A 13,658-nucleotide genomic window follows, 5' to 3' on the forward strand; every position below is an offset into this window, starting at 1 on the left:
CAATAATATGTGTTAACTAAATTGCATTCTGATCAGAGCTAAAACAAAATTCTGCATCGAAATACATGCAAACTTTTCTCATTAATTATAGTGACGGCACTTAGGGGCATATTTATGAGAAAGTTGTGCATCGGTCCTGATGCACCACTTCTCTTGTGTCGCCCTTGCCCCACCTATTAACACCATGGTTACGCTGCATTTACAATACGGCACACTATGGCTGTCATTACCACAACAGCGTCAGAATTTTTGGCCCGGTTGTGGCACTTTTGTTGCTCTAGTGTGATGCTGGTGCAGCAAAGCACAGGGAGGCCCATTCATTTTAATGGGTGCGTCATTTTAACGCCTGCCTTGAGCAGGCATTACATGCCTTACCGTAAAAAAAATTACGCTATGGAGGCGTTAAGGCAGTGCAAGGGCCATGTAAATATGCCCCTTACTGTCCTAGAAGGCGCTGCACTTGTGCATCCCGCAAACCTGCGTGCTGTCTGAACAGCATGCATTAACTTCTGAGAAATTCCAAGTTAACTGTCTGCATTTTAGAATCGTTTTTCACGACCGCTCCTGTTTTTCAGTTCACTTTCTATTCACAAAACAATGGCGTTTGAAGCAATAGCATGTCTCTTAACAGGACATAATTAGTCATATTATTTCTTCATAACTATACACTTGAGAAGCACTTCAGAAAGAAACTCGGGTATCTTTTTTCAAAATGCTGTGCGTACAGCAGTTGCTGTTTTGTAAAATGAGGCACTTCCATTGCCGAGACCGATTGACTAGGCCAATGCTTGTTTCCTGTTTGCAGTCTCCAAGCACGTCATGGCAGTCATGAACAGTTAAAAATAGTGATGAAAGCCACACCTTCAGTAAGCCAGGCTCTCTGGGGGAATGGCGGGGGTTGAATTGCCGTAAAGGGTTTCTAGTGGCAGAGTTCTTCGAGACTCTGGAGACTGAAACCCAGCTCTTAATAAGATGCTTGAACCGGAAAGTGGGAGGACGGTTCATTCGCCAAATTTTGATAGATGACCCATTTGTGCTCACTTCTAAATGACCTCTAAATGCGAAAAATACGTTTTTACCGAAAGAATGGTAGAGGTATAAAACAGCAATCTTCTATCAGATGGGATTGAGAGGCGTCCATCCTGGTGAAAGAATTGAAGAAAGTCTTGAGCGAACTCAGGAAGGGACCACTGAAGCTGAGCACAACAAGGTAAACCTGGAGCATCCTAAGATCACGAACAAGCCTAATACTTCTCTTTCTACACTGATTGTTGATATAGTAGAATGGTAACTCTTCATATCAGGTATATGTTCATCGGTGCAAAAAAGGAAATGGACTCCCCCTGTTCCCTGTTGGGTAATAAAACATCCAAGATTGTTATTCATTGGGCCCCTGGCAGCCATGAGCACGAGTGCCACATTATTTGCATTTCTAGTGATAGCTACAGCACTGTGCATTTCAATGAATGTACTAATGTATGTTTAGAAACCTTGATCTGAAAACAACCAGTGGCTTGATTTGTCCCTTAATTGTGGAAACAAACATAATGTGATTTGAACTGACGAATTTGAGTGACTTTATTAACTATGGTACACCAGACTGCTGTTGCTGCCAAGCTGCCGCGTCTCAGATGTGAAGCATCCAGTCGATGTGTATTTTTAAGCAGCACTTGTTTACCTTTCAAGATTTGTGATTTAAATTTGTCCATTACAAGTATGGATATAGATCTCCTGTATGTAAGAGACTGGCTGTAAGTGTCACACATGACATTACTTATGTTGGCAGCTTCAGACTGCATACTGGAGATCTTAGTAGATTGTGGCCAAGACGATTTTGAAGCAGATAAGTAAACATGGAACAAGGGATGCCAGAAACTCAATGCTGAAAACTGTGCACGGGACAGAGAGTTGTCTTAAAAACTGGTGAAGTTATATAAGGCTGATTGGTCATTGAGAAGATTGTGCAATATGTACATTGAAGATGCTTCTAGTCCATTTGTAGCTTTTGTTGACTGAGAACGCAACATTTAAGTGTCTGTAGGTGATGTTGATGGACATGATGAAAATGTTAGTTTGAGCCTTGCTCTCAAAGAGAAGTGAAATTTGTCTGATCATTACATGATTTACAGTGGAACTAAATGTGAGATAGTGGGCCTATTCATAAACTGCATTTTGTAATATGTTTAGTAGTACTACAATAGTACTACTCATGAACTATTAAATACCATATACCAACCTACGCATGTGGAGGTCTTTACCTCCACCGCTCCTGTCTTTATGTGGAGAGTGATCTCGGCACACTTAGTTGTAAATGTGGGAGGGACAGGATGAGTGGGTGGAAGATAGAGAAATCTTGTTACAAAATGGGAGGGGTAAGAAGAGGTTTAGGGAGGCTTAAGGAGGGGTTGAGGGAGAGGCATACACCCACCTACAAAACAGTAGGCCCATTGCTACTCACAAGCTGCATTTTTATAGTTACTACGGCCAAAACGGACCCAAAAAAGTCATAAATATACTCTATCTCAGACCTGGAGTAGGTCCAGCACAACAGTACTAAGCTTAAATCTATGTTTATGTACCTTGTAGATATACAATGCTAAAGCCACATCTATGCCTTGAAGATTTGTATATAAATATGTATATAAATAGTAAATCTGTACACACCTATATAGACTTACCTAGTCGATATTCTGTAGTTGATATTTCTGTAGGTTACCTGTGACCTTGATATGCTGATATATACCTATTTAATGTGGCACTGCAAAAAGAAAACTTGAGGGGGTGGGAATCACTCAAATCCCCCTTTGCTTGTGGGTGGTTGAGGACAGATCCATTTGAGAACACCCATAGGAATGGGAGATTCTGACAGATTTGCCCTGCCCAGGCACAGGTTGATAAGGTTTGGACCATTGCTGGCACTATCAAGACATTTTGACTGCATCACTGTTAAGTATACATGCTAGCAATGGAAGCAAATTGAAAAGGCTTTAAAGGATACAACAGATATCTGAGCAGGCAGGCATGCTGCATAACACCACAAAAAGTGAGTTGCACAGGGAAAGTTGCAACTTTTCCTACTATCCTGGGAGGGCTGGGGTTACTTACTAAGGGTTGTGAGGGCTCTTAGGCTCCACTGTGTTATTTTGTGCTACACCTGTGAGCTTTTATGATGGTGAGTAGTTTGATGCAATCCTTTGAACCCAACACAAAACCTTAAGAATTAACCCCCTTTGTGTTTATCATTCTTCCTAGGTAGTTGGATGTTTGTGTTATGCTCCAGGTACACAAATCTTGCGAGTTTCAAAGGAGAAGTGTTGGGGAAAGGCTGAGAAATAATATTGTCCTATGAAAAATTATCTAAGGATCTGATTTAAATATATGTAATTTCTTTGTATTTAGGGACTGATGGCAAGGTTGAAGAAAAAGGCAATAAAGGAGAACAAGGACTACGAGGATTTCCAGGGAAACTTGGCCCTCAAGGGATCCCTGGACCTGTGGGACACAAGGGTCAAAAGGGAGAGCTAGGACTCCAAGGCCGTAAAGGGATGAAAGGTGACGTAGGTGATCGTGGCCCTGAAGGAGCAAAGGGTGAAATAGGTTACACAGGTGCAATTGGGCTGCCTGGTCCTGTGGGTCCAACCGGCATTCAAGGTCTGAAGGGTGATACAGGAGATATCGGACCAAAGGGTGCACTTGGATTGCAGGGTGAAAAAGGCACTAAAGGAGATACTGGAGAAAAGGGTAACACAGGCGACATCGCCATGGTACCGAAAAGTGCCTTCACAGTTGGTCTCACAATTGCTACTAAGCTGCCACCTGCCAACGTTCCAATCAAGTTTGACAAAGTGATTTATAATGGACAAAGTCACTACAGTCAAGAAACAGGAAAGTTTACCTGTGAGTTTGCCGGGATATATTATTTCACCTATCACATCACTGTTTATTCAAGAAATGTAAGGGTAGCTCTGGTTAAAAATGGGGTTAAAATTATCCACACTGTGGACAAATATCAAGGCTCTGAGGACCAGGCGTCAGGTGGAGCAGTGCTCCAACTACAGGTTGGTGATGAGGTGTGGATGCAGACATCTGGGGGAGAGGCTTTCAGTGGATTGTTTGCAGACCAGGATGATGACACTACTTTCACTGGTTTTCTTCTTTTTTCTTTTCAATAAATTGATGAATACAAATTCCACAAAAATAGACTTTGTTCTTGTTTCATGTTTCAGTTGTACAGTTCCCGTAAAATAATGCCTAACCTCACACTACATTTTGATTCATTTTTTATGTATCACTGACAGTAGTGAAATCACTACTTTATGGACCTCCACACATGCATTTTCCTCAGCCAGGTGTCACAAGTTATATCACGTCAAGGGTCATAATCTTCTTAGTATGAAGGTGGGGGTCATCTTAATTTTACTGTTAATGTGTCTTTGCAGCACCCTGATATTACACTCTCCTCAAAACTCCATCTCATTTCCCTTTCTCTGATGTCAAATTTCAGGATTTCTTAGGAAAGGGAGAATTCAATTGTTTATGAAACAATCTTAGAAAACTCACTAGAAGGGCTTCGTGGACCTAACCTTTCCACATAATAGAATAGTAAGGATTTTATCCCCTTTACTTTGAATTCACCAACATGAAACCCTGGGGCACAACTTCCACTCCTTCCAACTTTCTAGTGCTTCCCAATAACAACCAGTATTATGTTGGATACATCTTCAAAGGGATAGGAGTGGACAAGCTCAACATGCAAGAAATTATCACCTTATTGCGCTCAAAGGAAACTGCAAAATGGGGTTTCAACTGTTTGTGAGCACCAACAACCAACAAAGTACTCAACCACATGTTAAGTACAACCTAGTAATCAGAGGCTTTATATAAGCATAATTATTGCATGCATTCTTTGCTTGAACAAAGCATTCACAAATTGTGAGAAATTGGGTTGTTAGTTGACTAGGGTCAATCAACAGCCACAATTCCTTGCAGGGTGAACTACAAAAAGTCACTAAAAATTAACCTGTGCTTAACCCTGGGTAACTTGGCACAAAAAGCAGTTTAAGGTTCAAAATAGGGCCTAAAGACCAAAGCACCAACCGCAGACATCTAATCGCGGAAGACAAGGTCAAAGTCAAAAGTTGAGGCTGACCGCGATCGAGCACAGCTCGGATACAAGAAGTGGGTCGGGCCCATTCAGCACTTACCTTCGGACTTAGAACATAGAAAATGTCTGAGAAGGTAAAGTTCAGCATTGCAAGGCTGCAAGAGGTGTTCAAGGAGGGAGCATCATCGTCGGTTAGCTTTAAGTGGAAGTTGCAGTGAAGATGTCTCCCTCTCACTCTCTCTCTCTTTTATGCTCTTTCTCCCACTCACACACTCACTCAGACCTTCCACACCCAATCACAGATCCACTCAGACCCTCATGCACCAACTCACAGCCCCACTCAGACCCTCAAACACCCACTCGCAGACCCACTAAGACACTCACGCACCCACTCACAGACACACTCAGACTCTCACACACCCACTCACAGATCCATTGACACGCTAATGCACCCACTCAAAGACCTGTAAAGATGCACCCACTTAGACACTGATGCATGCACTCTCACACCCAGACAGAGACTCTTCCAGCCCTTCTTATCCCCAGATACACCCTTTTACACCTATTCTCCCACCCAGAGAGACAGGCTGCGGCCAACTCCTGCCATGCACGGCCAAAGGGCCATGTATAGAGTAGGGTTGGGTGGTTAGGGACATTGGATGCAGGGTCTTGCTGCCAACCCCTGCCACACACAGGCAAAGGCCGTGCAAGGTTGGGTGCTTACAGACCCTGTGACCAACCACCGTTGTGCACTGCCAAAGGCCACGCGGTGGTGCGCGGTGGTGGTTGAATTAATGTATAGTTATGAAAATTGCTATAGGTTAAAAAAACATAGAAATTCACTGAAAAAAACAAAGGTTACAGGAATGTTATAGTTAGGAAATAGAATTTAAAAAAACATAGAAATTCACTGAAAAAATAAAGGTTACAAGGGCGATAAAGTTAAGCTTACATTTCAAACGTACTAAATCATACAAATTCACCTGTTATAGTTAGCCTTATCTCACATAACTATGATTCGTGCCCTAAGGTAAAAATAATTTGCGTCCTCGCCATGCACTGCTGCTTACCGCACAAATTACAGCACTCATGACATCTTTTATAACATCATTGATAATGTCACTTAACATCTGTAGTAAAATTATTGATCAGATAACTGTGCAGGGCGGGGACACGAGTTATAGTTACCTCCAGGTTTGCAGTAACCTCAGAAAGAAGAGGCTCAGGGTAAGGGAGAGACCAGATGAAATGGTCTCTTTAGATATGCGATGTATTTAATTTGCTCGTGTGCCTTGGAAGATTGCGTATTCCTCAAGAAAGGAGAGATGTACTAGCTCAGAAAATAGTGCAGATAAAGTTTCCCAAAATAAATTAATTTGGCAGTTGTCTCTTTGAAGCATGAAACACACAGCGGTTATGTTAGAGGGGCAGAGGACTTGCCACACATTTTATGGACAGGTCCAAGAACAGTGATGATGGGATTTATATTTCGGCAGACAGGATATCCGTCATCGTCTGCCAAACTCCAAATCAGGGCCTAAGTATTAAAATATACCTTATGATGATACATATTATCTATGACCCTGTGCTGTACTGGGTGGAAGTATAAATTTATAGGTCATTGTTTTTTTCTGTTCATAACCTTTTAAATGTCCTTGGGAAAAAGACATGGTGAACGGGTACTCAACTTCTAAAATTATTTTGAAAAGGGAATGATTGCCCTTTTATTATTACACTAGTGATATTCTTTCAAAGACATATAACTATACTCAAGATTTTGTTCCCGATATTTTGTATATTCCGTCCACAATATTTTGGTAGCATTTTCTGTTAGAAAATTTTATGAAAGCTTTTATTTAGAATCTATTGAAAGTTTGAATAAAAACTGATTTTATAAAAGTACTTCTCAGAAGAATGGATCTGTGATCACAATACATTTATTGGAGTTGTTTATACTAGGGCCACGTGCATGAGTCCTTAGAGGTATGGAATTAATCGATCTGTAAGTGAGTTCAATGAAAATAAATATATATTGTATTTTGAATCAATTTACACCTGAAATGCAAATGTTTCTTTCTATGGTAGTAGGTATTTTCTTAAATGATAACTTCTGGTGCATGTGCAATATGTACCCCAGATATCCATTCATATCTGAAAACTACAGTTCTTATACAATCGCTTCATTTTGCCATCACACACATTCATGTGGGCATGCCAGATCACAGATTCTGAACAATTCTATATTTCTACTGGGGCAATGATCTTTTTTGTTATCCATCCAACAATTATATTATCAATATTACACATTACATACTAAGCACATATTTTATTGAAAGTATTTAATGTAGTAAAAATAAAGTACAAAACAAACCTCATCTCAGTTTTTGAAGTCTACCGTGGAAACAATATGAATGAAATAAAGATGATGGTCACACGTGATTATCAGGTGGATCATTCTTAGTCTCCACCTGGGGTGTTAGGAGGAGGAGGAGGAGGAAAGAGAGGGCAGGGTGGGGATGGAGTGTGAACAGAAGGGCCCCAGTACTCATTCTGCGCTGAGGAGCAGCGCCTTGTTTCCCTGTAGAAGTAAAAGGGAGCTATGAACTTGAAGATCTTCAGCACTTCCTCACTGCAAACAGACTGTGTTGGTGTGTTGCGGGGAGCATGAAGCGAAGGCTCTGACTTGGTTTCTCTTGGATACCCCTTAGATGGAGCAGCCCCGGGTGACCCTATATGTAGGCTGGGCCGGGAAGACCTTACAACATCATGGTTCTCACTGGAGCCTTTCATCCTCGTATGACTGGTCACTTTGCCTGAGGTTTGCTTCTTGATAGGAGGTGAACACCATTTGCCTGGTGGGTTATGGACCACCTTCTTCTCACAGAGGTTTTGAATCATTTTGGGCTTACTTTTGTTGGTGCTTGTCTTTGCACCTCTAGTGTCTGTTTTGGTTCCTGAAAGTCCTCCTTTGGGCTGCTTGCTGTTAATGATGCGTGTACTTTTCTGCACATTGATATCAGGAAAGCGATTCCATTTGTCCAAGACGGCAGAGTCGTAGATCAGTGGGTATCTGTAATACAACTGAGATGGGAACAAATCCTGCTTTTTGACTGGTACCGACACAGAGGGGAACATGATATACAATTCCCTCTGATGCCCCCTTTGTGACTCTTGTTTTTTTTAGCTCTCTTTGTGATAAATGTCAAATTTCTCTTCTCAAAATAAGTAAATTCTATGAATCCACCAAAGCAAATTCGGTACAGTAGTTTGTGTACTGGTGCATCAGTTTTAATACCTGCACACTACTGCCTTTTCCTCCTTATTTTTGTACTGTTTCCTCCTGCACGCAATGTTTTACTGACGATAGTTGCTAGGAATTAATTTATTATACTCTATTGTTGTTGCCTGCAGAAACAAAGTGTAAAAACAGATCATGTTATACATTTTACATATTTCGTTTTTGCCTTAAATATATACAAAGGTTTAAAGCTAGATTAAATGGCATATAGAAGAAAATCAGTGATGCTCAACAATATCACACACAGCGTGAATGTTGTTTCCACAAAGAAGAATAGGTTTTTGTTTTCAGGTTAAACCGCTCAGAGAAATCCCAGCGAAATGGAAACTGCCCTTCTCAGTGCAGACGGATTAAAACAGTTATTCCACTGCACTCACACAGTTACAGTCCTGTCCCAAAGTAGGGTGACACACATGACTAAGGGATCTTAAGAAACACATTAAAATAGAATATAGCCAAAATTAATATAGAGAAAAAGTGTTTAATTCTTGATTTCTGAATGAGGGGCTGGGCACAGTGTGATTTTCTTGTACAAGCCAGCATCAAGGCAAAATAGTTTATTCAGCTTGCATTTCGCTATTCAGGAATGCCAACAAATACTATTTTGCATTTTTTCTTTTCTTTTCCTATCTTCGATTACTTGAGGCACATAGATGCATAACCTGCTCGCATGTTTTCACATCTGATCTATTTGTACATTTATGTGTTCATTTATTTGTACATTTATATAATCAGAGAGAATTAACCTCTTATTTGATATTTTGGTACATGCTTACTTATGATGCATAGCGATAAATAGTAATCTATACATCCCTCAATGAAAGAGAGGGGAGGACCTGTGCACTCATAGTTTCTAAACGAATATCAATTTAATAAACATACCTACTTTCTGTAGCGAATTTCTTAATTTGTAGAAAACAAATGTTAACCTACATTAAGTTAGAACATAAAAGACTGCGGAGTACGCCGCAGTGACCAGTGAGGGAAAAACAGGGAGGTAGAACACAGTTAAACATATATTGAAAGCAACCCATTCGAATATCTGTCTGTGTATATATATATATATATATATATATATATATATATATATATATATATATATATATATATATATATATATATATATATATATATATATAATCAAAAAAGAAACGCTTCACTTGTGGTTTCCTTTAGCAAGTTTCATTTAATTGTCAAATGACCTCCTCACTCAGCAAACTCGATGAAACAACAGACACCACAACACGTTTCATATTCCGTCTTCCTCAGGTGGTTTTATTCTGCATACACACGTTGTTACTCTTAGCCTCCCTTTTATTAACACAGAGGTATTATGGGAGTTGTGGTGCAATTGCCAACATCTGTGGGAGTCATTAGTTCAAAAGCAGCTAGCACGATTCATTTCACACTCCAGTTGGTAAATTATTTGTTTTCATCAAACACAGTGCTACTTTTAGTAAAGTTTTTATTTTGATGTTAACAATGGTGCTTATTCGTGCTTTTAGGTTTATGCCAGTCCAACTCCCACTAAACAGGAGGATTCACTTACCACATTCCCAATCAATATTTGCTTTTCGTAGTGACAATAAAAGTTCCACCAATACCTCCGGACCTTAACTGAATTTAATTCCAAGTCTGTATCGGTATCCTGGATAATTATTCAAAACAGACGATAGTGCAAGGCGCATTGGAAGTTGCCTTCCATTATTTCGCCGGGGATTAGTATCTCCTCACCAATGCATTCCTTTCAGAATATCATCACCGATAACGGGCGTTACCACATTATCCCATAATCAATCTTGAAGCAATTCGGTCGAATTAACGGTGCGCTCTAGCTGTCAGTGCCAGCGTGTGGTTAAGTCTAAACCCCTAAACGCATATAAATATATATATATATATATATATATATATATAAAATCTAGTGGGGGTCGCCACATGGTAGTTATAGTTAGGACATAGTTTCTATATAAAAAGCGTTTTTTGACTTGCCTACATCTTAGGTGTTGGTTGCCGAATCTTCACGAAAGTTTCCCTAAAAAATGTACGCCCACTTCAGCTGCTCTCTGGAAATTTTGAGGTTATCTGTCAAACGAGGGAAGAGAAAAGGGAGGGTCCAAAAATGTGTTTTCTCCATGCATGTTTCTGTAGGGATTTCGAACAGTCATAGCGTCCAAACCATTGGACGGAATTACACCAAATCTGGCAGAAAGATAGCTCTTGGTCCAGAAAGAGTCCTTTTTGTTATTTGGTGTAAATCTGTTCAGTAGTCTGAGAGAGATTAAAGAAAATCCAAATTTGTATATGTAGGGATGCAAAGGCTTCATGAACCCTCCCAATCTCGTGCTGAGATCTGATTGGCTGTCAACACTTTTACAACAAAGTGTTGGTAGCCATGATGGGATTCGGCTTCAGCTCAGTCCCAGGAAAAAAGTGTAAAAAAACCCAAAAACATAAGGGGCCAGGGTAGAGTCATCCTGACTCCTTAGCTCCTAGAGCTAAAAAGGATTTTTTTTTTAATTTCACCGCAATTTTGGCAGATCTGGTGAAAACTAAAACAAAACTAAGTGCCCTTGATAATTATGAAGCCCCCGGGTGGACCAGGTCTTAGGGGCATTCTTATTTTAATGCAGGGGGACAGCTGGCCCCTCCACTGGCCAGGGACCGCTACCTCCCTTGGACAACTGAAAGTATGTGAGTCGGGGGCCACCTGGCCCCCTCCTGCCCTGGGGACCACCACCTCCCCTGGGCTTTATACTAATTTGATGCGGGGGTCCGTGCTGCCCCCGCAGCTCTGGGGATCACCACCTCCCTGGGGCTTTAAAGTAATATGCAGGGGGCCACTCAACCTTCCCGCAGGCCCGGGGACTGCTACTCCCCGGGGAGGCAATAAAAAAGTGAGGGGGATCCAGAGCTTACAGCTCCCACCAAACAAAAGCAAACAAAGTCCACTTTCTGCAAGAGTTTTCAACTGTCTTCCCTCCACGCAAATATGCACGCTGGGAAGACAGATGAAAACATTTCTCCTGCAAGCAATAAACTGCTATCAAAAGCAGCTCCCTGCTTGGGGGAGCAATGTCGGTTCCCATAGGACGTGGGGAGCCAGCTAGGACCACGGGGCCTACAGGGTGCCCCTGTGGTCCTGTCACTCCCTCGCTCTCTCTTTTCCATCCCATTATGGAATGGAACAGAGAGAGAGAGAGTAATTGCAGTGGTCTCTCCATGCAATGATTTAAGAAAGCAAGGACTCAACTGTGAAATAATGGTTAGGGTGACAGACCCTCACAGTGAAAGTTGGGGGGTTCTAGTTCAGGTGTGTCTGTGGTCATTTCCCTACTTTAATTTGTTTTCAATCTTGAAAAAAGTTTAAGGTTCATAATGAAAGATTATCTCACTCCTTTTAATTGACAAATACATTTTAATTTTCCATTTGTCAAGACATAGTTCATTCTAAGTATATCATTCACCAAAGCCTAAAAAACGGAGTGTCTCTCTCTCTCCCTCTCATTCTATTTCTCTTTCTCTCAATTTCTGTTTTACACTTACACCATTATGCACCCATTCACAGACCCACTCAGGCACTTGTGCACCCACTCACAACCATTTCAGACCCTTAGGCATCTACTCAGACACTAACACACTCACTCACAGACCCATTCAGACTCGTGCCCTAAGCTAACTATAACTTGCACCCTTGCCATGCACTGCTAACTATCATACAAATTACAACACTCATGACATCTTTGATTATATCATTGATGATGTCAATGTAACATCTGCAGTAAAATTATTGATCAGATAACTGTGCATGGCGAGGGCACGAGTTATAGTTACCCTAGGGCACGAGGTATAGTTACTTGAGATAGCTCTAACTCTAACTGGTGAATTTCTATGGTTTGGTAAGTTTAAAATGTGAACCTAACTATAACCTCCCTGTAACCTTTGTTTTTTCTAAGTGGATATATATATGTATTTATATATATATATATATATATATATATATATATATATATATATATATATATATATATATATATATATATATATATCCATACACACACACACGCACACCTAAGGGCACAATTCATAGTTACTTGAACTAACTCTAACTATAACACCTGAATTTCTATGGTTTTATATGTTTACAATGTGAGCCTAACTATAATGTCCCTGTAACCTTTGTTTTTTTAAGTGAATTTCTATGTTTTTTTTCAGCATAAAGTAATTTTAAATTAATCCAGCCACCGCCCGCACAGCATTCAACCATGCAACTGGGAGGGGGGAGGGTTGGCCCTGCGGCCAACAACCTATACCCACACTGACCCCATGCCATGCACAGCCTTCAGCCTTGTGTGGTCTACCCCACTGCTGTCACAGCTCCTGCCAAGCAAACAGCTACCTCCTGAGGGTGGACACCTCAGCTGGTTGCCAGAGCCAGCCCTGGCTGATGGCGGTCCCAAGGGCCATATATTGCTCCAGGAGGGCCCCCCTCCTTTTTGCTGCATGGGCCGGTCCCAGGGAAGTAGTAGTCCCCAATCCCGTATATGGCCCAAGTGGGGGAGAGGGCCCTCCATGACTTTGATGACTTTAAAAATGTATATATGCCCAGCCATGTGGTGGTCTCCAGGGTTGGGGGGTTTGCGTGCCCCCCCAACATATGTTTTATGTAGCCCTGTGGAGGTGGTGGTCCGAGGGCCCTGGGGGGTGGTCAGTGCACCCCCCATATATGTTCAAAATTTAGCCCCGGGGAGGTGGTAGTCCCTAGGCACCAGGGGGGCCACGCAGCCCCCCTAACCATATTTTCAAATAACCCTGTTGAGGTGGTGGTCCACGGGGCCCAGGGGACCATGTGGCCTCCCACAATTAGATCTCAGCATGAGATCTCCGGGATTCGCAGATCCTCCGCATCCCTAGATATCTATTTTTTTAAACTTTCAATATCTCTAAAACTACTGAACTGATTTACACCAAATCACAAAAAGTATGATCTGTGCACTAAGATCTAGCTTCCTGCCAAATTTGGTTTAATTTTGTTTAGCAGTTCGTGCTGTAGTCGTGTCTAAGGACCCTATGGGATTTAACATGGGAAACACACTTTTTTTGCCCCCTCCCCACTTTTTTCTCAGCGCCCGCAAGACGGATCTTTCCATGCGCAACAAGACCCTGTAGGACACTTGTTTTGGAAATTGTTATGAAGGTTTGTCAAACAGTGCCAAAGATAGCAAGTCAAAAAATGCTTTTCCTAGGAAACTAGGTCCT

General features: G+C 41.4%; 1 protein-coding gene across 1 annotated transcript in view; it reads left to right on the top strand.

Annotated features, from left to right (window-relative positions):
• Positions 1-7,109, top strand: part of C1QTNF9 (C1q and TNF related 9) — a 176,066-nt gene extending 168,957 nt beyond the window's left edge. The window contains exon 5 of the mRNA XM_069202241.1: positions 3,400-7,109. Within this exon, the coding sequence (XP_069058342.1) occupies positions 3,400-4,172 (773 nt within the window). The 3' untranslated portion in view covers positions 4,173-7,109. The remainder of the gene's footprint in view (positions 1-3,399) is intronic.
• The last annotated feature ends 6,549 nt before the right edge of the window (positions 7,110-13,658 follow it).

Source organism: Pleurodeles waltl, chromosome 8, assembly GCF_031143425.1.
Source record: "Pleurodeles waltl isolate 20211129_DDA chromosome 8, aPleWal1.hap1.20221129, whole genome shotgun sequence".
Classification (NCBI taxonomy): domain Eukaryota; kingdom Metazoa; phylum Chordata; class Amphibia; order Caudata; family Salamandridae; genus Pleurodeles; species Pleurodeles waltl.